We start from the raw sequence: 25,109 nt of genomic DNA, 5'->3' as shown, positions 1-25,109 counted from the left end.
GCCATTGTATATGATTGTATGTATACGTCTAAATGAGAATACGAACACATTCTTTCTTCTTTTTTGTCAAACTGAACTCCTCCAGTTAACGAGTATATTGACAGATTTTTCACGAAATGACGACAAACTCAGAAACCATTTCTATCTTTTTTCAATATCAGTGTCCAAAGTGAGGAATTTTGTCAATCTCAATAACCATTTTAACTAAAAAAAAGGGAATTTTGACATTTAACACTCCGACTCCTTACCATCCAGACATCCGCAATGTTGTTTCAAACTTCCAAGGGTTAGTTTCCAAAAAAAAATAAAAAAATAGTTTTCAAAAGAACTTCCAAGGGTTAGGGTTGAAGCTGAGGCAGACATATTCCACCGCTATGATTGACGCGCAATCTTGAGGCTCAAGCTATTCTTCGCCTACTGAAAACCCATATAGAAGTCAATCTGTTTTTGAGAAATTGATTTCAAGTTTGAAATTATCAACTTTGTCAAGCATGGCTTCATAGCTTACCAACAACAACAAAGCCTTATTTCTCACTTAGTAGAGTTAACTGTGTGAATTTTAGTACGTCGTTGTGCTCGGTTTTGTACTAAGTCTTCTGTTAGCTCTAAGTACTTCATGTCTTTTCTCAAGTCTCTTTCCAAATCTTTTTAGATCTTCCTCTACCCTTATGCCCTGAGCCTCCATCTCGTAATCGTATTTTCTAACCGGAGTATCTGTAGAATTTCGGTTCATATGTCCAAATCACCTTAACCGATTTTCTCTCATTTTATTTTTAATTGCAGCTACTCATACTTTACCTTGGATCTCCTTGTTCTTAATCATGTTTTTTTTCGTGTGCCCACACATCCAACGAAGCATTCTAATCTCTACTACCCTCATTTTCTGCAAGTGTTGATGCTTGGCTGCCCAGCATTCTGTGCCATAAAACATTGTTGGCATTATTGCCGTCGTATAAAATTTTCCCTTGAGATTTGGTTGCATAGCATACCAATGAAAAGAAAATGAACCTCAACTCTTTTGTTTCAAATCATGCAATGACATGATTAATGGAAAGTAATGCTTTTGAAATAACTAAAAAGCGTTTTCAAATTATCAAAATTCAGTTGTTGCAGATTTGCCATCGTTATGTCACAGAATACGTCTCGAGCAAAAAAATAGGGATCGAAAAACATAACACAAACTCAAAATCTTCATAACTTTTTAACAAAACCACGAAACTACAAGGTTCGGATTAACACAAAACGACCGAGTACATAACCAGTCTACCAAGTACTTGTCTCTAAAGCAGGCTAAGAAATGAAAACACTACTCGACTCTGTTTCCATCGCTTCTAAGCCTTATTTTTCTCAACGAGCTTCTCAATAAGATCCGCCGCATCCTGCACGGTTGCAATGGTCTGAGCGCTGTCCTCTTCCACACTTATACCGAATTCCTCCTCAAATCCCATCACAATCTCAACCTGGATGTAGATTTACATCAAAATAAACTGGAAGTAGAATACATTAAAATGTACTTAACTACAGGATGGATATACAAACAAGAGAGATTTAAAGGTTGACTCCAATAAAATATCCCGATAGTCTCTTAATTCTTCACTGCTTAAGAATAAATCATCGAAATTATAAAGAGGACAACTTTTGCTACAAGAACAGGATAGAACGACTCCGGTTGAAGAGAGATCCATTTTATGTAACAAGTTTGCAGATGAATAACAACCGGGAAAAAAATAACATCAACGACTAAACTCTAGTTTACAAACAGAGCAAAACCATGCTTATAGGAAGACAAGATTCAGGGAAAACAATGTGTCAAGTAGCATGTTAGCATATTAACAATTATAGAATGTACCGTATCGAGAGGATCTGTTCGCGTCAGGAATTTCCGTCGGGGATGTTTCCTGGCCGACGAGCACACAGCTCCCCGGGAGGTTGGCGCCGGTTGAGGGCTACTGTCGGGCTTCTGCTTCACTGTCGGGCTTTGTCGGGTAAATCTCGTCGGGCAAGTCTTGTCGGGCAAGTCTCGTCGGGCAAGTCTTATCGGGCAAGTCTTGTCGGGCAAGGCTCGTCGGGCAAGGCTGAAAGAGAATGACAGAGTTAACTTTGAGAGGTGCCTTTGTGGGGCCTTAGGTGTAGGCCTTGAGGCTCACAATCAAGGTTAACTTTTAGGTGCTCAGGTGTGCCACTGCCATCTTCAGTATGGTAGATGTGAAATGGATGTCGAGTTTTGGTTGTATATATGTATATACCCAAGAAACCGTGTTAGTTATGACAAGTGCCTTTGTGGGGCCTTAGGTGTAGGCCTTGAGGCTTCCTATCAATAACTAAACCAGTGCTCGAACACATCATATTTGTTCTCGTGAATGCATGAGTCTTATAACTATTATACTTCTGATTACCCGAGTCCGAGAGGTAGAATGAACCCAAATAGGTGCCTTTGTAGGGCCTTAGATGTAGGCCTTGAGGCTTCCCATTAGAGTTCGTTCTTATACTCAAACGTTCTAGACCGCAGAACGGAATGAATCCAAATAGGTGCCTTCATAGGGCCTTAGGTGTAGGCCTTGAGGCTTCCTATCAGAATCCTTCCCATTCTTAAGCGTTCTATGATAATCATAATGTAATAGAAATAAGACTAAGAGGTAGGTCGATTACTTGCACCCCAAGTAACTTCGGACTTCTCGTTTATCAAGGATTGTTATGGATGGGTTAAGTCCACATAAGGTTTTTTTTTATGCCTTGAGGCCAAGGACTTTTAACTAATCAGATTTACATGCCCGAGGGCTTAGGACTTGGATCTGGTTTGAACACTGAAGATATATTCAAATCGGATCCGAGTACTGAGACAGCCTTTTAATAGTCATCTTGCTAGAAATAACTTGAATATAACTGGAAGTATACAACATATTGCTAGGCTAATGAATGAAAAGACAAAAACAAAGAAGGTCGGGCAAGGTTTAACCTTGTCGGGTAAGGCTGATGGTCTTGCAGGTTCCTATCTTTGTAGTTTATCAAGGGTCTGAAAGCCTTAGAGAGAGAGATTTACAAAAGATGAATCGATACTACAACAAGGTTGAACAAGGTAGCAGAGCTATTACAAGGGCTTGAGTGAAGGTTTTATCCTGCGAGGGATGAAGGCTTGTCCCGAGAGGGATGAAGGCTTCGGCTGACTACAGCTTCATTTTGAAGGCAAATCTGGCTTTGAGCTGAGTTTGTGCTTGCATTTGTTTGTTTGATTGAGTGTCCTTATTCCTGGTTTCTCTTTCTTCTTATATAGACAACTCGACTTGATCTCCTGTAGCAGCAACCTTGCCCGAATGCGGTTTGAAAAGTGATGACTCATCAGCTATTTTACATGTACTGCCACCATAAAGTACTTTATGGGCTGTGTAGCTGGTCAGTCTATACCACTTGGCCTTTGGATAGGTAAGCAAGTGGTCCTCATGAGCTGCACCAAGTCAGAAAAGGCCCCTTCTGCTTTCTGGGCTTTGACTGGGCTTCGGCTGACTTTCCCTTCGGGCCTCCTTTTGGGCCAGCTCCTTTCTTGAGCCCAAAGTTCAAGTTTTGATCCAAACAGAATCAGCTCCAAGTTCAGAAAACTTTGACTCGCCAGTAACAGCAGAGTCATCTGGCAATGCAAGTTGCTTCCTTACTATCTTAGACACCTTCGCCATTGTTTCTGGTTTGGCCTGCTCAATGGCAAACAGTTAGCATTACTACAACTCACAACAACACCATGATTGTCAACTTATTACGTTTTTCAAATAAAAGGTCGGCTTTCTCACTATCGGTCATAAAAATGTACATGCCTACGGGTCCCTGGCCACAAAAGAATGTTCACGTTTCACTTCAAAACCAAGTTTTACTCTGTTGCGTTGCAAGTATAAAGCTCGGATTGAATTGTGCACATAAACTAAACCTTGAACTTGAAGACTGAAACTTTTGACGCTTACGACGAAACACCAAATTATTGTCCATAAAGAATACAATGTGTAAAGATCTAAGCATAAAATAAGAACAATTCAAACAGAAACACATACAGCGCAGGAAACGCGAAGCCGCAAGGAGCGTTGCTGTAACCCGAAAGATCTAAGCATAAAATAAGAACAATTCACTCATACTCCAGTATTGGTACTTCCTGACGATAGTGGTAACTTTGAGATTTATAGTGATGCTTCCTTGAATGGTTTAGGATGTGTCTTGATGCAGCATAATAGAGTAATCGCCTATGCTTCTCAACAGTTGAAGATTCATGAAAGGAATTATCCTACTCACGATCTTGAGTTGGCAGCCATTGTTTTTGCTTTGAAGATTTGGAGGCATTATCTCTATGGTGAGAAGTGTAAGATCTTCACAGATCATAAGAGTCTTCAGTATCTTTTTACTCAGCCTGATCTTAATCTTCGTCAGCGAAGGTGGATGGAATTACTAAGTGATTATGACTGCACTATTGAGTATCATCCGGGTCGTGCAAATGTGGTAGTTGATGCATTGAGTAGGAAACCTCAAGGTCGACTTAATGCTTTGTATGCTTGCCGTGTTCCTCTTCTTGCAGACTTGAGAGCTACTGGAGTAAAGTTGGAGATCAAAGAATAAAGAGAAGCTTTTCTTGCTAGTTTCCAAGTCAGGCCAGTTTTGGTTGATCGTGTATTTGAAGCTCAGATGGTTGATGAAGAGATTCAAGAAATGATTCGATTGAGAAATGAAGGGAAAAAGAAAGACCTCAGGATTCGAGAATCAGATGGCATGCTTATGCAGGAGAACAGAATGTATGTACCGAGTAATGAGGAATTAAAGAAGGAAATTCTGGATGAAGCACATTGTTCAGCTTATGCGATGCATCCAGGAGGGACTAAGATGTACCATACCATTCAACCATTTTATTATTGGCCGGGTATGAAAAGGCAAATTGCAGAATATGTAAGTGGGTGTATTGTTTGTCAGCAAGTCAAAGCTGAAAGAAAGAACCCTTTTGGACGGATGCAACCACTTCCCGTTCCTCAGTGGAAATGGGAAAATATAACTATGGATTTTGTATATAAGCTTCCACGTACACATAATGGATTTGATGGCGTTTGGGTGATTGTAGATCGGCTTACCAAGTCAGCACACTTCATTCCAGTGAGGGACAAGTATCCTCTGAATAAATTAGCTAAGTTGTTCATCACGAAGATTGTGAAGTATCATGGAGTTCCAGTGAGTATTATTTCTGATCGAGATCCAAGATTTACTTCTAAGTTTTGGATAGCTTTTCAAGAAGCTTTTGGTACGAAACTGCTATATAGCACTGCTTATCATCCTCAAACAGATGGACAATCAGATAGGACTATTCAGACGTTAGAGGATATGTTGAGATCTTCAGTGTTGTAGTTTGGGGATTCTTGGCATGATCGCCTAGACTTGATGGAATTTGCCTACAATAATAGTTTTCATTCGAGCATTGGTATGTCACCATTTGAGGCACTTTATGGTAGAGCTTGTCGTACGCCATTGTGTTGGTCAGAGGTTGGCGAAAGAGTGCTAGAGGGTCCAGAGATTGTGGATGAAACTACTCAAAATGTTCAGGTGATTAAGTCTAACCTGAAAGCGGCCCAGGATCGACAAAAGAGTTTAGCAAATAGACATGCTACTGATCGAGTATATGATGTGGGTAATTTGGTATTCTTGAAATTGTCACCTTGGAGATGTGTAGTGCGATTTGGAAAGAAATGCAAGCTAAGTCCTAGGTACATATGACCTTATGAGATCACTAAAAGGATTGGTGAAGTTGCTTACAGATTGGAGTTACCTCCGGAGTTATCTAAGATACATAATGTGTTTCATGTCTCGATGCTTCGACATTATGTTTCAGATCCTTCACATGTGATTCCTTCTCAACCTTTGGAGATTAATCCAGATTTGACGTATGATGAGGAACCAGTGACTATCTTGAATTGGAAAGATAAAGTTCTAAGGAATAAGACAGTGAGCCTGGTAAAAGTAATGCAGAGGAACCACTCAGTGGAAGAAGCTACTTGGGAGACAGAATATCGAATGAGAGAGATGTATCCAAGGTTATTTTATGAGTGTTAGTGGTTTCATTGGTTGTATGAATTTCGAGGACGAAATTCTATAAAGATGGTAGATTGTCACAGCCCGTCCCGGAATTTCATTTCCGAGGACTTGAAGTTACGAAATTACCCTTGGTCGTCAAGTGGGGTTGTGTGTGTGTGTGTGACTTAATTAAGTTGGTTTTTTTTTGGGTGATTTCACTAAAGTTTAGACCTAAAGTGATCTAGAGACTTAAAGAAAGTTGGATTGTGGTTTGGTTTGGATGGATCACACACACGGGACATATACACTATTTCCTTCCCCGTACCCTCTCTCTTTTCTCTCTCAGCTTTTCTCTCTCTCTCTTCCTCTCGAAACCGTACGGACACATTCACCCACGATCATCCAAACACGGTTCGAAGTTTTCAAGGACACCATTGTACTCGTGAGGACCCTACGAACACATCCATACCCATTTCAGGTAAGAAACCTTTCGATTTCACGTTGAAACCTCGAGGTCCGATTTGAGTACTGCTCATGAACTTTGTAATGGTTGGTTTTTAGGACAATCCAAGCTCACATTGAGCTTTAGGAGGTTCCCACGAAGCTCAGGGACGTTCGTTTGAAGGTTTTGAATGTCGGGATCACAAGGTTCGAAGGTGACCGGTTTTGGTGAAATTTCCTGACGTGATTTCGAAGGATTTGGAAGTTTTTAAAGGTATAGCCTTCTTCCTCTCATAATTTGTGAAGTTTTGGTGAAAAGTTCATGGAAAATGGTTGAGAATCGAGCGAGAAAATGGCGATTACAGGCCTGCCCAGTTTCCGGCACCGGCGAGTTTTTCCGGCGACTGGAGGTAGGGGCGCGTGGCTATCCAGACGTGTGGGGGCGCGTGGCTAGTCCAAATGTTTTTCTAAAAATACCTCGACGTCCGTGACGTCGAGTAGGTCACTGTGGTATATTCATATACCCAAATTGAGCATCGTATGAGAAGTTATTACGTATTATTGCCTATGTGATTTAAATAACGTTTTTATAATTGTTTCGCATATAGGTGAGACCTATCCTGAGGACGAGCACGTTCAACGACGTCACGGGGGTTACGACCCTTCGACTTATCAGTGAGTGGGCAGTATTTTCTGTATTTACCTATATACTATTGATTTTTCCCAGAAATTGAATTTAAATGAAAGTTTGTTTTTAAATGCTATGCATACATTATATGAATTAATAATTGATGCATATATATATGTGAAATTGTGTTGTGGACGCACAGGTGAGTATCAGGTGAGTTCTATATTAATCATGTGATTTATTGTGATAGGAATTGTATTGAAAGCTCAAACATGCACCCCTGGTGTTAGTGCTTATATTATTCACCCCGCACCACACGCTCACCTTGGATCCAAGTAGGTGCATGTCGTACAGACCATTAGAGGGTTCCGACATATCGTACAGACCATGAGAGGTGGTTCCGACTCGTAGGTGACTTTAGATTATTATACAATTGTTGATGAGAGAAGCACTAGAGCGTATTTTTACACCATTCTTATCGTACATACTATTTTAGGTGGTTCCAATTTATGTGCAGAGTAATGCCGTACAGGTCACTGTGGTGACTCTGGTTGGATTGGATATTGAGCTATAGAATTAACCGTACAGGACCAACTGCAGGGTCTCCGGTTGATTCCTTATTTCACCTGTTATATTGATGCATCCTTATTCTGATTGACGTTTATGGCATGGCATACTTTCTGGTTTTTGGTAAAGATTTGCGATTTGAGATATATGAAGATTTATATGTATATTATGTTATTTTCTGGGAAAGTATACAGGTTTTACAGCGAGGGGTTAGAAATGTTGTTAAATTGAAATGTTTTCGAAAAGCTTTGTTTTACTGACCCACTCAATTTTGTTTTGCGCCCCTCCAGGTCCTAGTTAGCAGTTAGTGGTTGACGAGGACTTCTACGGCGTTCTGACAGACTCCTTGAATGTAGGACTCACGTGCGGGTGTTGTAATTTAGTTATAGTCCTACTTGATTGCACCTAGTACTTATGCTCTGAATTTGTGTGTTTCACACTTAAACTCACTCTAGCATGTTAGTTGGATATTACTGCTAGTAGTTGGTTTTTATTCCTTCGTATTTCCTTTATCTTTTGCTTCCGCATCGCACTTTTGGTTACGTCACGCTTACGTGACGGCCAGCACGCCTTGATTCTAGGATCGGGGTGTGTCATTTAATGTGTATTTTTATTTAATCTCTCCATATTAAATTTTAATTTTATTAATATGCACATATTTAGGTTTTTTTTAATTAGAAATGAATTTAAATGAGAAAATATTAAATAAAATTTGTGATACAAAAATATATAAATACATAAGTGTACAAAAATAATTGTGCCAAAATATATAAAATTGACTTTTTTGTACCGAAATATTTGCCCCTACATGGTTGTACCGAAATATATTATAATGAACCTAAATGTATGTACCGAAATGTATTATATTGAATTAATGATCTAAATGTCAATACTGAAATGTATGTACCAAAATGTACGTACTGAAATGTATATACCAAAATGTATGTACCTAAATGTCAATACCAAAAATGTATGTACCTAAATATCAATACCAAAATGTATGTACCTAAATGTATTTACCGAAATATAATAATTGAATTAATGTACCTAAAAGTCAATACTCAAATGTGTGTACCAAAGTGTACGTAACGAAATGCAATATATTGACCGAAATGCATTATATTGAATCAATATAACTACATGTTTGTACTGATGGATATAGCAAAATATTCAAATGTATTAATGTACCTAAATGAAGAACATACAAAATTGTTATCGGAATATATATTGCAAATTTTTTACAAGATCGTTTTGTCTTATCTGAAATATGTTCGCATTGGGACACAAAACTTGAATCACTTATACTTGTCAACCTGTAAAAAAAACCGTGGGTAAAACCCACAATTTATGTTGCTATTGCCGAAGCCGCCCGCCATAGGAATATAGTAGTTTGACTACTACTATGTGTCTGTCTCCAGTAAATGAGATTGTTTGTGTTCTGAATAAGCTTTAGTTCTGGTTTCATCAGATGTTCATGGTGGCCTAACTAGGGTTGATATTGTCGTTGATATGGAGTATGACAATCCTGTTGACGCGCGCGAAACTTTGAGCCAATCTTACAGATTGTAGGAAGAGAAATAAATAGTGTAGCCTTAGTACTGGTTTGGTACTGAGATGCTTTTATAAAAAGTGGTTATCAACAAAAGTTGAACTCAAAAGGTTGTAAACACTTAAAAACAGTGAAGCAACAAAAATGAGCTTATTCTCACAGTACAACAGAAGCAGTTTTTTTTTCAAAGCACAGCAAAGCGTCGAATGGTTAGTTGGCAATGGAAAGTCTACTAAAATTTTGATGGAGTGGATTCGTTGGAATTACAGCCGCGATAGAGTTAAAAGGACCCGTGCTGTAGTTTTGGTATTGTTTACTGCTTCCCGATTGAACGATGAACGAGCTTTGATGGCGATGTAACATCTTGAAACACCGATATTTTACTTGTCAAATGTTATTTCTATGTTCCAAGACTCCTTACCATTCAGGTATCCGCAATATTGTTTCAAACTTCCAACGAATGACGCTGAGGCCACTATATGATGTCACGAGATTTCGACTGAAAGATTATTCTAAGTTTATCCTGAATTATTATAGTTATCTCGTAAATAGATTATGAATTTACATGAATAGAGTTCAAACAAGAGAACTTTAACGAAAAGTTCCCGGTACTGTTCACTTTAACGAAAAACCACATTTTTATACTACAAAGTCAATTATAGCACTATTCATTTTACCCTTTATTTTGTCCTTATCGTTAAAACTTAAAAGTTTTCAAGTCATTTTCATTAGTTTTCTTTCAAACAATTAGTCTGGTACGTGTCTGATCCTGGAATTTTGCCCCTTAACAAACCCGAACAGGTTATGTTTATATGGTGAAGTATTCTTCGACCTTGAGAGTGCTGCATCCCGGATTCACGCGCATTTGAACCTTGAGTATGTCAAGCTATTCTTCATCTGGTGAAAAACTATTTACCTGCTCAGGCATATATATAGACACATTACAATGGAGATGAGGTGCGTATCAATTAAAACAACCCTTTACAATGGATGCAAGGCTGTTTGACGCTTCTCAGACGGGAGATGTCCAACTTCTGCATCGATTGCTGGCAGAGAATCCACTTCTACTCCATAGCCTTGCCCTAACTTCCACAGATAATCCTTTACATGTTGCTTCGATTGCTGGGCATGTCGACTTTGTCAAGGAGATTGTGAGGTTGAAACCAGATTATGTCGAAGAACTGAACCGGGATGGTTTTAGCCCCATGCATATTGCATCCGCCAATGGGTATTTGGAAATTGTAAGGGAGATGCTGAGGGTTGACCGGAGACTCTGCCAGCTAAACGGAAGAGATGAGTGGACTCCTCTCCACTATGCCGCTAGCAGGGGGAGGGTAGACGTAATTAGAGAAATGGTCTTGGCTTGTCCAGAAAGTGTTGAAGATGTGACCGTACAAGGGGAGACTGTTATTCACCTTGCTGTTAAGTGCAGCCAGTTTAAAGCAATTAAATTTTTGGTGGAATTGGTTGCAGAAGCGAACAAGGTGTACATCTTGAACATGAAGGATAAGCATGGCGACACAGTTCTTCATCTAGCAACCTGGAAAAAACAACATCAGGCAAGTACTATTTGAACCGTTGATCAGTACCCATGAATTTTAGTCCATATTGATTTGTTAGTTGACTAATGATCGCAGGTGGTGGAAGGATTAGTTGGCAGTGAAACAATTGCAGGAGCCTTGGAAGTAAATTCTGTAAACGATAGGGGTCTCACAGCTTTGGATCTGGTCTTCCCAAATGAAACCGGTGATTGGGAAATGGAGGCAATCCTTCGTGGTGCTGGAGCTTTGAGAGCAGGAGATATAGTCCACTCCGGTGTCCAATTCTCCAATTCTCATAGCCCTAACCATAACCACACGTCATCAGAGACTCATCAGTTGCAGCAGGAGCAGCAGGAGCAGCAGAAGACAAATAGGTGGGAATACTTCCAGTTCAAAAAGGGCAGAGACAGTCCTAGCGATGCACGTAACGCGCTGCTAGTAGTCGCTTCACTAGTGGCTACGGCCACCTTTCAAGTGGGACTCAACCCTCCAAATGGAATTTGGCAGGACAGTAATGATGTGAATAATAGTGGGACTGGCAGCAGCAATGAACCAGTACACTTGGCAGGAAGGTCCATCATGGGTTCTTATAGTGAAGTTTCATTCGTCATTTTTGTGGTTTTCAACTCGATTGGATTTTACTTTTCTCTTTACACCATGATCGTCCTCACAGCCAATTTCCCTCTCCAGTTGGAGCTTCAAATCTGCATCATAGCGGTATACACCACCTACAGCACTGCGGTTGTCAACATTGCACCATCGTATAACACCGGGCTCTTTATCACCGTGTTCACATCGGTTTTGCCCTTTTTGGTCGGACTTGCTGCCAAATGGGCTAGACACCCTGTCGCAATCTGGCTTACAAAACCTCTCGGAAAATGGATCCTTCGGTTCTTTGAATTAATTTGGTGATAAAATTGTTATTGTAAATTGTTATTGACGGCTGGGAAGTAAGGTTCTAAAAGACACTAGGCGCTAGTCGGACGGCGAGTTGGGGCCTAGCGCCTAGGTGGGTGCCTCGGCGTATCTAAGTACATTTATTGTATTTCATGTAAATTAGTGTCTGTTTATACTTAAAATATATATAATTTCATCATAAACTAGAAAATAGAATGACATATGTATTATAAAGTATTGGAATATAATAAAAATATAGGGAGCAAACATATCATGTGTGTTTATTTAAGTGTTCAATAAGTCTCTTACAATTTATTGGAAAAGAAAAGTTATCTATTTTCTATCTAAGTGAGTTGCAACCTAGGCAGGTGTCTAGGCGGGTCTAGACGGGTTATGTGGGTGCTTAGGCGGTCTAGGCGTCATTTCTTAATTTTCAAACGCCTAAGCATTAATCCGGACAGTGGTCAGCCACCTAGCGCTTAGACAGGACCTAGGAGGCGCTAGACGGAGATTTTTAGAACAGTAAGAAGAAAACAAAATAAACAAGAAGCTTTGAACTGATTGTTTGTTTTTTATTCAGTGGTATGTCCAATCTCCAAATTTGAATGGATTTATTTTATAAGAGTTTTGACATTTAACACTGACATCTTTGAATATTCGCTCGCATTTGGATCTTGAGCCGCAAGCTATTATCTCGTGAAGAACTCAATTCCCCGGAACAGGTGTATGAAGTGAAGGACAGACATGGGAACTCAGTTCTTTACCTAGCAATCTCTACGAAACAACGAAGCAAAGTAGAATCTGATCACCCGATATTGTTAAGAACCTGTTAAGATAACGGGTTTTACACAACATAACCCGTTAATATAATGGGTATAACACGAACACAACAAACATGATCCGTTTGCCAGGTATTTCAAACCTATAAATGTTGACTTCATTAACTTACTTCCAAGGGTTAAGCCTGATGCAGATGTTCCACTTTATGATGTCAACTGAAAGATTATTCAAAGTGTATCTTAAATTATCATAATTATCTCATCAATAGATTATGAATTTAGATGAACAGAGTTCAAATAATTACTCTTCTGCATCTCGGATTCACGCGGACTAAAAAATTCAAACCGTTCAACTTAAATCATGTAGTTCGAATTTCTCAATCTGTGAGCTCCAGAGTGTTCAAACCGTTCAATTTAAATCATGTAGTCCGCATTTCTTAATCTATGGGCTCCAGAGTGTTGAGATCCAAAGAGGATCTCAATCCAATAGAAAGCACTAAAGCGTTTTCAACTTTTCATATTATCAAAAGCATAGCATCCGACTTTTTGGAAGAAACACTTATTATGTCATTCTGTTTGGAAGTGCTTGCATTTCAATGTGATTAATATTAGTGCTTTTACTAAAAATGCTTATGAAGATAAGTGCTTCTGGAAGAAATATTTTCAAACAGGGCCTAAGACTAGTTTAGAACTAGCAGAGATGTTATAAGTCTAATTTGCCTTTTCCGTGAACTGTTCTACCTAGAATGTCACTTGAACTATGTCAGCAGACATTTTAAGGTTATTCTTCAAGTGATCAGAATTCCACCGAGCAAAAGAAAGGGACCGAAAAACATACACGAACTCAAAAATTCTTAACTTCGTAAGAAAACCACTCAACTACAAGGTTCGGATTAACACAAAAAGACGAGTACAAAACCAGTTTACCGCGTACTTATCTCTAAAGCTGTCTAGGATATGAAAATACTACTCGACTCTGTTTCCATCGCTTCTAAGCCTTGTTCTTCTCAATGAGCTTCTCAATAAGATCCGCGGCATCCTGCACAGTTGCAATGGCCTGAGCGCTATCCTCTTCTACACTAATACCGAATTCCTCCTCAAGTCCCATCACAATCTCAACCTGGATGCAGATTTACATCGAAATAAGTTGGAAGTACAACATACAACATATTACAATGTACGTAACTACAGGAAAGGTAACTAACACGGATAGAAAAACAAGAGAAGTTTAGAGTTTGATACTGAAAAATACCCCGATGGTCTCTTAATTCTTCACTCCCTAGGAATAAAATACTTAAAATTATAAAAAGGACAAATATTTCACCAAGAACAGGATAGAACGACTCCGGTTGAAGAGAGATCCATTATAAGGGGGATTAAGAATTATATGTAACAAGTTTACAGATAAATAACAACCGGAAAAGAAAAAAAAACAACGGCCGATCTCTAGCTTACAAACAGAGCAAAACCAGCTTATAGGAAGACAAAATTCAGGGAAAACAATGTGTCAAGTAGCATGTTAACATATTAACAATTACAGAATGTACCGTATCGAGAGAATCAGCTCCAAGTTCAGAAAACTTTGACTCGCCGGTAACAGCAGAGTCATCTGGCAATGCAAGTTGCTTCCTTACTATCTTAGACACCTTCGCCACTGTTTCTGGTTTAGCCTGCTCAATGGCAAACAGTAAGCATTGCTACAACTCACAACAACACGATGACTGTAACCTTATTACGTTTTTCAAATAAAGGCCGGCTTTCTCACAAAAGAATGTTCACGTTTCACTTCAAAACCGAGCTTTACTCTGTTGCGTTGCAAGTATAAAGCTCGGATTGAATTGTGCACATAAACAAAACCTTGAACTTGAAGACTGAAACTTTTGACACTTACGACGAAACACCAAATTATTGTCCATGAAGAATACAATGTGTAAAGATCTAAGCATAAAATAAGAACAATTCACACAGAAACACATACAGCGCAGGAAACACGAAGCCGCAAGGAGCGTTGCTGCAATCCCAAAGAAAGGGAGCTTCTTCCATAACCAGCAAGTGAAACCGACTTCAAACCATTTGTCCTGGATAATGCCTGTTCAAAAATGAATAATTCAACAAAATTCAAATAAAAAAATTCAGTAAAATTCAAATTGTTCATGCATTTTTTATCAGTACCAATCAAAACATGTGCAATTGGGTACAATTTCAAAATTACAATTATATATGTAAAATCATATAATTCCAACACCAACACAACAAAATATAAAGCTGTATAATCGATAAAACTATACAACATAATTAATTGTTACTAAAATTAAAAATTAACAGCAAATAAAATGAACTATAAAAAACTAAAAATGATCAAAATTGTAAATTAACAGTGAAATCAAAGAAATGGGGTTTACGAGATTTTGGTGGAACTGTTGGGTGGCGGAGCGGAGGAGAGAGATTGAGGAAGCTCCGGCGACGGCGGCCATTGATGGAGCTCCGGCGAGATCAAATTACAGGAGGAGGGGGAGAGACTCAGACGGCGGGACCGAGGAGGGGAGAGTGAGGAAGAGGGGTCATTGGCAGGTTGGTATTTATGGAGCGGTGAGAAGGATTCTGTGGTTGACACGTGTACTGTGACAGAAGGCAAGAGAGAGTGAAGCGAAGGGAGCCGGATCTCCGGGCCATAGTGTCTGGAGTCTAGGGATTAATTCATTTGGGTTGTTGATTAATGTGTAAAAGAAATCAAAATCGAAGGCAAGAGAGGGTGAAGCGAAGGGAACCGGATTCATCTAGGTTGTTGATTGATGTGTAAAAGAAATCAGAATCGTTGATTTTGTGTAATGGTCAGGAAAATGAGTTAATAAAGACTGTTAAATTGAATTTATGTGACCTAAATGAATTAATCCCTATGATCTAAACACTAAGGTCCGGATCGGAAACAATTCCGAAGCGAAGGGAAGCGAATAGAGAGAGTGACTGCTGCAATGGTCATCTGACTCGTTATGAACCGACGGTACAAATGATTTCGACTTAATGGGCCTTATTGGGCCTGAAAAGTTGGCTGTTAAACTTCTGAAATTTTTTTATTTTTTTATTTTTACAAACAACAATATTACTGTGTTAATTGTTAATGGTTAAAAACAGGTGGATTTATACGAATTAAACTCGCACCAAGGTACATAAGTGATATTGCTTCATGAATATCAATTTGTGATATAAAAACTGCGACTGTTTGAGACTTTTTGTAACGTCAAAAAGTGTACTCTTAAAATTAAGTGTTAAAAGTTTAAAATATTTCTGAATTGTGGAAACACATTTTAGGCGCTTCTTCCTAAGCACTTCCAAATACTTTTCGAGTAAACATTTGAAACCTTTTTCCTAGCAAAACTACTTTTTACAAAAGCACTGATGTACAAATGTGCCTCCACTCTCAAACGAGCCGTAAAATATGAAGTTTTTTTTTTTGTTTTGAATTTTTGATTTAAAATAAGAATCATTTGAACTTGAATTTTTAATTTGGTTAACTTTGGATGAGCATGAAATTCGGATGGGATAAGACAAGATGCAACAAATTTTTCTTGGTCTTCTCTTTTGCATGACCAAATTAATAGCTTCTCCTTAAAAATTATGAAAACCTTTTGGGTGCATTTTTGTTAATCACCTTTAAGTAGTGGTAATTCTCATCATCCTATTTATTACCATTGAATAAGTTTAAATTTTGAAATTTGTGTTTTGGATGAGTTTAAATTTTGATATTTATGTCTATTTACCGCACGAATCTCGAAAGTTAAACTTATTAACCGATTATAAATAGGGTGATGAGCAAGGGGAGGAGCAAAAACATTCCCAAAACTTTTTTGAGAAATGCCAAAGAGGCCCTCTCAAAGTGAGCATTTCTATGAACTTTCCGTCATCTCATAATTTAACGTCAATTTCTATATCAACGTTATAAAACTTTATGGTGAAGACATGAGATGTAAAAAATTCCACTTTTAAAAGAATCCTCCATGTATTTCTCAACTTTTATATTAGTTTTCACTTTTAAGAAACTTTGACCTTGATGTTATAACTCTGGAACCTTCTCACATCCCAACTTTATTCGCTAATTTTATACAAAAGCCCAATTTAATTGGTATTTATTTGGTTTGATTCGATTGGACGGAAATTCTCGTCATAAAATTTGAAAAACTCTTTAAGTTGGAGATGTGATTCCAATGCCACGATGAGGAGAAATTTTTAGTTGTGACCGAAACACAAATAGTACATCACGTGTTTTAATATGAGTGGTGAGAAATTTTATTTTTTAAGTTATTAACTTTTTAGCACACATATCCCACCATTTGTATAGTGACACATGGTGTACCATCCCGTATACCGGTCACACTGAAAATTTTCTCCACAATGAGCTTCTGTCAAAGAATGTGATGCTTTGATATTTGAAGTATCCAATCACACATGGTCACATGGAAATACTTTTATGTCCCATAAAATGCTTTTATGACAGAAATTGTAACATCTCACATCGACTAACAAAGAGAGGGTGATGTGCCTTATATGTACATGCTCACCTCTATATAGCACGAAGTTTTTTGGGGACTCACTAGCTTGGGATTCCATCGGAACTCCGAAGTTAAGCAAGTTCGGGCGAGAGCATTCCTAGGATGGGTGACCTCTTTGAAAAGTTTTTGTGTGAGTTCCCAGAAACAAAACTGTAAGGGCGTGGCCGGGGCCCAAAGCAGACAATATCGTGCTACGGTGGAGCTGAGACTAGGATGTAACATAAATACTTTAAGCGTTGTAAACGCTCATTTCTTGAACAAATAATATTATCTATACTAAAAAGAATGGACGTTATAAACGCTTTTAATTACTAAAAAAACTCTTTTAGAGGTTATGGAAGCAAAACCCAAAAAATATACTCGTTAGAGTTTGGACGTGCCTATAGTCAGAAAGATCCACTTCAGATCTATGTGCCCATAACTCGCCGATTAAGAGATTCAGACCGTTCAAGAGAAAGAAATAGATTGTGGCCGTTCAATTTTTCAGATTTTTAAGTATTTGTCAGCATGCTGCAACTCTTGATTTATTCTCTAAGATATTTCATCATTTTTATACAAGTATTTGTTTCTCTCAAATCACATTGAATGACATCCACTCTAACCTTGATTAACTAAATGTCATTCCTCATTTCATCTAGATATGCAATAACATCTGGAGAGATGGCAGCAGTGATGGTAACAAGGAAAAGTAATAAAAATATGGGAGCATGATGTGATTTGACGGAAAGTCATTTAAGGTGTTATGAGACCCTAGAGTAAAACAAAGGGAGAAGAGTGCCGGAGAACATTAATTGAAACAATAAAGAGAGTCAACAATTAGATTTGTCTATCACATCAAATAAAAGTAGTAAAGCAGCCAATTCCAAACCTTGTTCCGTTTTAATAAAATATTTATGATAGGGGTGTGCTATCCACACACCTCATTTTACTTCTTACACATCCTTTGTTAATTTCTATCCGTTGATTTTCTTCAATTCATCCTATCCGACGACCGAAAATTAGAAGGGTGTGTGAAAAGTAAAATGATGTATGTAAATATCACACCCTTTTATGATATGAGGTACCCTATATCTTTTGGGTAATGGATGAGATGTTCCAAGGATACCAAAAGACTCGTTAACGCAAAATCTAAGGAACAACTTTTGGCTTTCTTTATGTTGAGTAATTTTCATTGTGTCAAAAACATGATATGATATTTCAAGTGTCATAATATAAGTAGTTGAAAATTTTCTTTCTCAAGTATCCAACTATTTGTGCTATAAAACGGGTACCTGCGTTTCTTTTTCAAGCCATCCAAAAACAAATTAACATACTGAGAGTGTGGTATGAAATTTGGTACCTGCGTTTCTTTTTCATGGATGCTTTATTTTTTGTACAATAACTTTCTAAAAGCTTTATATTCCCAAGATCTTGTGGAGAGGTAAATACGTTTCTATGTCTTGGCTGAAAATGATACATTTCTATAAGATTTGACTTTGGCTAAAAGAAGATATGTTCCTGTAAGACCAAATGGGAAAATGATACATTTCTATGGAATTGGATCCTCTCCTGAGGCAAATCCTCGGGATCCTCTTAACATAATAATACGGACCGTTGGATCAATCCAACGGTTACAAATAGGAATGTTTCTTTAAAAGTTATAATAATTGTAGCTGTTTGATCAAAATCCAACGATCTGTATTAGTGGGTCAGGAGGATCCTCGGTGAGGATCTAATTCCCATTTCTATGCCTTGGCTAGAAATAGATATACAACTTTGGTGACTCATGCAATGTAGCAGAAGTGTACCCTTAGAGCAAGTCCACCCCTAAAAAAATGCGCCAGCACCCAGCCTATTTAATCCACTCAGTGAATAGTGATAGACCCTAATGAACAGTAATAGATCAAATGCATCTCCACCTCTAACAAAAAATAGCCTAGTCAAATTTATTAAAATATTATTATTTTTTACTATAAAATAATAAAAATAATAATTTTATTATTAAAAAAAAAAAAAAAGGTAAGTCTAGCACCTCCACGGTTCCACTAGAACCCTTTATACTCTCCCTCTACATCCTCCTCAATTTGTTTCTCCGATCATCCCCAAACACCAACTCTTGCCACTCCCAAAGCGTCAACCTCCATTTGCATCTCTCTCTCTCTCTCTCTTTCTCTCTCCATTCGGATTTGGAACTGCGTCTGTTGGGTAGAATTTTTGGGGTGGGTTGGTGATGGGTATTGGCAGTCCGAGAGATGCTGCAGTGGTATGCGTTGGTTCAGGGGAGGGGATGGGTGCGCTTTAGGTGCTCATATTCCTCTCCCTCCTTGGCTCCTTCCCTCCCAACACTTTCTCCTGTCTCGACCAGCTTCGCTCCTCAACCTCCACAACAACTCCCTCTCTAGCGCAAAAGAAAAAAAAGGTGGTCGACGTCATGCTGGTGTCAGCATGACGTCAGATGGGCTGGTCCATGGCTCTATCGATTCTAGGCTAGCCTAGAGACCAACTTGGGCTGGGTGCCAGCCTATATGCTGGGCTGGAGTGGATTGGCTGGGTGTCAGCCTAAAGAGTCCCTGGTGGAACTGCTCTTAGAGAGAGGGTGAAAAACAATTTTGTATTCGTGTAAGATAGAAAAGATTCCATACCCTTATATGGCAAAAAGCTCTGTGACCAATTTGCCAAAACTTTCAACATACGCACATGAAAAAAAATGAATAATGTGCATCTCTAAATAATATACAAAGTATCACGCACGTTTTTTACGCAACTAATTTGTTGTTTATTTTAGGAACCTTATCTTATCACTATTTTCAATGATTATTTTGAACAAAAATATACAAACCATGACCTCTATTTCCTAAAGGATTCTTTTTTAACTATCGTCACACAAAAATATTAAAATTCTAGAAATGCACATCATGTGAATAAAAGAAAAAACTATGGTGGTCACGAAAGCTAACCAAAAACTTTGCACACAAAATTTCTTGCTATGATATGCATGCCCATATCTATTAAAAAATAGCATACCAAATTATTGGTATGTTACGTAATCCAAATTTGTGTACAAATTAGTATTTTGATATGTTATTTATTTTTTATTTGGATACATACCAAGCTACTGGTACATTTATATTATCATAATTTTGGTATGTAAAAAGTTAACAGCAAGTTATGTGTAACCCTAAAACTTATCAGTATGTTTCAAGCCAATATGGGTACATTTTCATTCGGAACGTGTATGTTTCAAGTTAGTAAGCATATAGTTTAATTAGATATGAATAAGTCTAATCTAGCACATGTATGTTTTAGTTTGAGAATAAATTGTGTACATTATAATTTGAGAATAAATTGTGTTGGTACATGTCAATGTTTATTTTTAAAGAACGATAATACATTTCAATTCAATCATACTCAAATTTTTAGAGACTAAAACAAAGAATGATAAATCTTTACTATCAAACAGGTGGTCAACAACATAAAAAATAAATAAAAAATTAGGGCCACCACCTACATCTATCGCATTCTCCTCTCGTCTTCCCCAAACCCTTTTCCTCTTTGCACTTCCGAACAGCCGCCATTGATCACCACCACAGCGGGCCGTCAATAGCACTCTGATTTTTTTATTAGTTTCTAAAAATCAAACATAATCCTCAACTAAAAAAAATTAAATTCTCTCTAAACAGAACATAACTTGACAACTGGAATCTAAAAAAAAAAAACAATAATGTTAGGAAGACCAAATTTTGTGGTTATAGATGATTGGATTATTAATCACATATCGATTAACATGTTTGTTTTTTATTGATAACACATCATTCAGTTTACAAACTTGGTTTACAATTTTGATCTCCCTTGCATTATCCAAAAAATAAAAAAAAATCAAATTCACAACAAAAAATGAAAACCCAGATAAGTTCAAAGAAAATGAACATAAAACACAAAACGGTATAGTCCACAATCCAAAGATGTTGTAACGACGCCAGACGAGCAGCAAAGCCCCAATTTCTGTGCCTTTATTTATATAGTAATAAGAAACTTCTCTCCATGTAATACAAACTATGTTTGGATGAGAGAACTAAATTTGGAATTTTGATAAAAAGTTAGAATTTATAAATGACATGGACCAATTCCCTTATTTGGATATATAAACAAAAAAATTTAGAATTTCCGCGTGGAAAAAAAAACTTATGTTATAAATTCAAATAAGGGAATTGATGCATATCAATTTATAAATTTTGACTTTTATCTAAATTCCAAGTTTATTTCCCTCATCCGTTAGAATTTGGGACCTCCAATTCCAAGTTTAAATTTCATGTAAATATATGTCATTTCTAAATTTTCATGAGTGAAAATTTAAAAATAACAAAATCCGTTTCAAATTCCATTGTTTTTTTTTAGGTTAACCAAATAGGAACATTCACAAATTCTAAAATATAAAATTCCGTCATTTCTATTTTCATCCTTTAGAATTTCTTAGTAATCTTAAATTTCATCATCAAAACATAGTATCAAGATTCCCAAGTCCTAATCTCTCTACATTAAAATTTACACCATCACAATATATATTAAAACTTATGTCACAAGAATATTTTACTTACTAATCAGTACTTTTTGACTATTTTTTTTTATCCCTACTCAATACTTTTTGATATTTCCCTATCAGATACCCTGCATAGGTCTATATCTCTTTTACTCCATCCCTAACCATCTCTTTGCTTCCCAACGCCCTTGTTTATCAATGCTTCCCCCTTAAAGCTGCAAACTCAGTCCTTTCAATTTCCCATCAATTCAATCTATCGACAAACAGTGTGAATGGCTACAATTATCATTTTCTCAGGAGGCAGTTGCATAGCTATGTACTTCGCAAAGTTTAAATACAAGGTACTAATATTTACTTCACAAAGTTACTCCCTTCAATTTCTGCTTCTTTCTCTCTTCCCAAATCTTGAAAATGGCTAGCCCACCATTTCAATTTTCTGTAAACGCTACTTTGCCGATAGTTGAATCCGTTTCAGACTCGATCTATAATGCGTTTTACTATCCATTAGACTTTTGTTCCCCTGCAACCGAACACGGTTTGTGGGTGCAAAATCAAATATTAATGATGCATAATAAAATTTACAAAATTAAAGGACGGGTCACTTTCAACAGTAGCAGCCTGGGTAGTGTAATGGAAAACCAGATTGCTTTATGCGAGTCTGTGGTAGTGTTGCAAAACAAGTGTATAGAAAATAGGCGGGATGCCCAAGTTAATGTTATGGTTGCCATAATACAGGTGCGATTTCAGATTTTTTTATTTTATTTTTTGCGTATGTTTTAGACTTGATGAGAGTAGCGTACTAATCAAACTCATCATTCTGGCTATGAGAAGCTTAGGTTTTTAGACTTCCAACTCCTTTTCAGCTATCTGAGCTTCCATTTGTTCGCATACTAGTTGGAAGGGAGCAATAGTCTTAAGCCTGCTTCTAGTTCATTTTGTTCTGCTTCAAGTTTATTTAGTTTCATCCGTAAAACATCAACCTGACCATAGATGACATTTAGCCTTTCACCAATGGCAGTACAGTCATCACAAAAGATTTGAATGATAGAGGAACTAACAGAATGATGATCAATAAATTGCTTTGCTTCTTCTGCTCTTGCGAGTGCCTCTAGGAATTCCTGATGAGTTTCAAGAATGACAGTAAAATGAGGGACAAGTGCTTCCTGATGGACTTGAGGAATTACGCATGTCCTAGCTAAAAGAGATATGGCATCAAGCACATCTTTGGTTGGCTTGGCAACTTGTCCCACATCAAAATCTTGATTCACCCATGCTTGCAGAAGATCTCTGGCCTTTTCAATCTTTTTCTTTTGAATTCTAAGCTTGGGATGACTAATGAACCTTTGGAATTTGGCAAGTTGGAGCAACACAGATGAGCCAGACCCAAGAGTAGTTGTCACTAGTTGAGTTGGTACTCAGAAGTTATTGCATATCTAGATTAAATGAGGAATGACATTGAGTTAATCAAGGTTAAAGTGGATGTTATTCCATGTGATTTGTGAGAAACAAATACTTGTATAAAAATGATGGAATATCTTAAAGAAGAAATCAAGATTTGCAGCAAGAGTTGCCGCATGCTGACAAATGCTCAAAAAGCAATGGCAATCAAGTTGGACAACCTAATTGAAGTCATGGAGAAGGGACTTAAGAAGGTATTACCTGCAAGGCCTCAGCCTACACCAACGACACCAAGAGTCAGAATTTATGAAGTTCCCGATAAGCTTCTTATCCTAGATATGTCAAAAGTATTGTTTGCCAATGGATTGAATTGATAGGAAATTAAAAAGCATTGATAAACAGGGGCGTTGGGAAGCAAAGAGATGTAGACCCATGCATGGTATGTGATAGGAAAATATCAAAAAGTACTGAGTAGGGATAAAAAAAATTAGTCAAAAAGTACTTATTAGTAAGTAAAATATTGTTGTGACATAAGTTTTAATATATATTGTCATTTCACTTCAAAACCGAGCTTTACTCTGTTGCGTTGCAAGTATAAAGCTCAGATTGAATTGTGCACATAAACTAAACGTTGAACTTGAAGACTGAAACTTTTGACACTTACGACAAAACACCAAATTATTGACCAAACAGCCGGTTTGTCTCGAGAAGCTTCTTATTATGGATGTTAATAGAGTTCTCGAGAACTTCATAAATTCCGACTCTTGGTGTCGTTGGTGTAGGCTGAGGCTTTGCAGGTAATACCCTCTTAAGTCCCTTCTCCATGACTTCGATCAGGTTGTCCAACTTGATTGTCATTGCTTTTTGAGTATTTGTTTGCATGCTGGAACTCTTGCCACAAATCTTGATTTCTTCTGTAAGATATTCCATCATTTTTATACAAGTATTTGTTTCTAGCAAATCACATTGAATAACATTCACTCTAACCTTGATTAACTCAATGGCATTCCTCATTTCATCTAGATATGCAATAACTTCTAAGTACCAACTCAACCAATGGCAACTACTCCTGGGTCTAGTTCATCTGTGTTGATCTAACTTGCCAAATTCCAAAGGTTCACTAGTCATCTCAAGCCTAGAATTCAAAAGAAAAAGATTGAAGAGGCCAGGGATCTTCTGCAAGCATGGGTGAATCAAGATTTTGATGTGGGACAAGTTGTCAAGGCAACCAAAGATGTGCTTGATGACATAGCTCTTTTAGCTAGGAATTCCTAGAGGCACTGCCAAGAGCAGAAGAAGCAAAGCAATTTATTGATCATCATTTTGTTAGTTCCTCTATCATTCAAATCTTTTGTGATGACTGTACTGCCATTGGTGAATGGCTAAATGTCATCTATGGTCGGGTTGATGCTTTAAGGATGGAACTAAAAAGACATGAAGCAGAACAAAATGAACTAAAAGTTGGCATAAAGAGCAGGTTTGAGGTTATTGCTTCCTTCCAACTAGAATGCAAACAAATGGAAGCTCAAATAGTTAAAAATGAGTTGGAAGTCCAAAAACCTAAGCTTCTCATGACCAGAATGATGAGTTTGATCAATGTGCTACTCTCATCAAGTCTAAAACATACACAAAAAAATAAAAAATAAAAATAAAAATCTGAAATCGCACCTACATCATGGCAGCCATAACATTAACCTGGGCATCACACCACTTGTTTTGCAGCACTACAATAGACCCGCATAAAGGAGTCTAATTTTCCATTACATTACCCAAGCTACTACTGTTGAAAGCGACCCGTCCTTCAATTTCGTAAATTTTATTATGCATCATTAATATTTGATTTTGCACCCACAAACCGTGTTCGATTGCAGGGGAACAAGAGTATAATGGATAGTAAAACGCATTATAGATCGGGTCTGAAACGGATTCAACTGCCGGCGAAGTAGCGTTTACAGAAAATTGAAATGGTGGCCTAGCCATTTTCAAGATTTTGGAAGATAGAAAGAAGTAGAAATTGAAGGAAGCAACTTTGCGAAGTAAATGTTAAGTACCTTATATTTAAACTTTGCGAAGTAAATAGCTATGCAACTACCTCCTGAGAAAATGATAATTGTAGCCATTCACACTGTTTGCCAATGGATTGAATTGATGGGAAATTAAAGGGACTGAGTTTGCAGCTTTAAGGGGGAAGCATTGATAAACAGGGGCGTTGGGAAGCA

The 25,109-nt window shown here is 37.6% G+C and overlaps 2 protein-coding genes across 5 annotated transcripts in view; one reads left to right on the top strand and one right to left on the bottom strand.

Moving 5' to 3' along the window:
- Nucleotides 1-1,172: 1,172 nt before the first annotated feature.
- The window catches only part of LOC103451352 (acyl carrier protein 1, chloroplastic-like), a 30,104-nt gene continuing 6,167 nt past the window's right edge, over nt 1,173-25,109 (bottom strand). The window contains exons 1-4 of one of the 4 annotated variants that reach the window (XM_070809626.1): nt 14,832-15,052; nt 14,408-14,518; nt 13,977-14,099; nt 1,173-1,460 (exon numbers count right to left, since the gene is read on the bottom strand). In XM_070809626.1, the coding sequence (XP_070665727.1) occupies nt 1,332-1,460; nt 13,977-14,099; nt 14,408-14,518; nt 14,832-14,903 (435 nt within the window). In that variant the 5' untranslated portion in view covers nt 14,904-15,052 and the 3' untranslated portion in view covers nt 1,173-1,331. Of the gene's footprint in view, nt 1,461-13,264; nt 13,550-13,976; nt 14,100-14,407; nt 14,519-14,831; nt 15,053-25,109 lie in introns of those variants that run through there. The other 3 variants (XM_008390767.4, XM_070809628.1, XM_070809627.1) reach the window with 3 other exon arrangements.
- LOC103451355 (ankyrin repeat-containing protein BDA1-like) lies at nt 10,079-11,782 on the top strand. The gene is made up of 2 exons (XM_029089929.2): nt 10,079-10,771; nt 10,850-11,782. The coding sequence occupies exons 1-2, from the start codon at nt 10,199-10,201 to the stop codon at nt 11,663-11,665; spliced, it is 1,389 nt and encodes a 462-aa protein (XP_028945762.2). The 5' UTR covers nt 10,079-10,198; the 3' UTR covers nt 11,666-11,782.

This window comes from Malus domestica, chromosome 12 (assembly GCF_042453785.1).
Source record: "Malus domestica chromosome 12, GDT2T_hap1".
In the NCBI taxonomy this organism is placed as follows: domain Eukaryota; kingdom Viridiplantae; phylum Streptophyta; class Magnoliopsida; order Rosales; family Rosaceae; genus Malus; species Malus domestica.
This window is presented reverse-complemented; position numbering and strand designations above follow the sequence as displayed.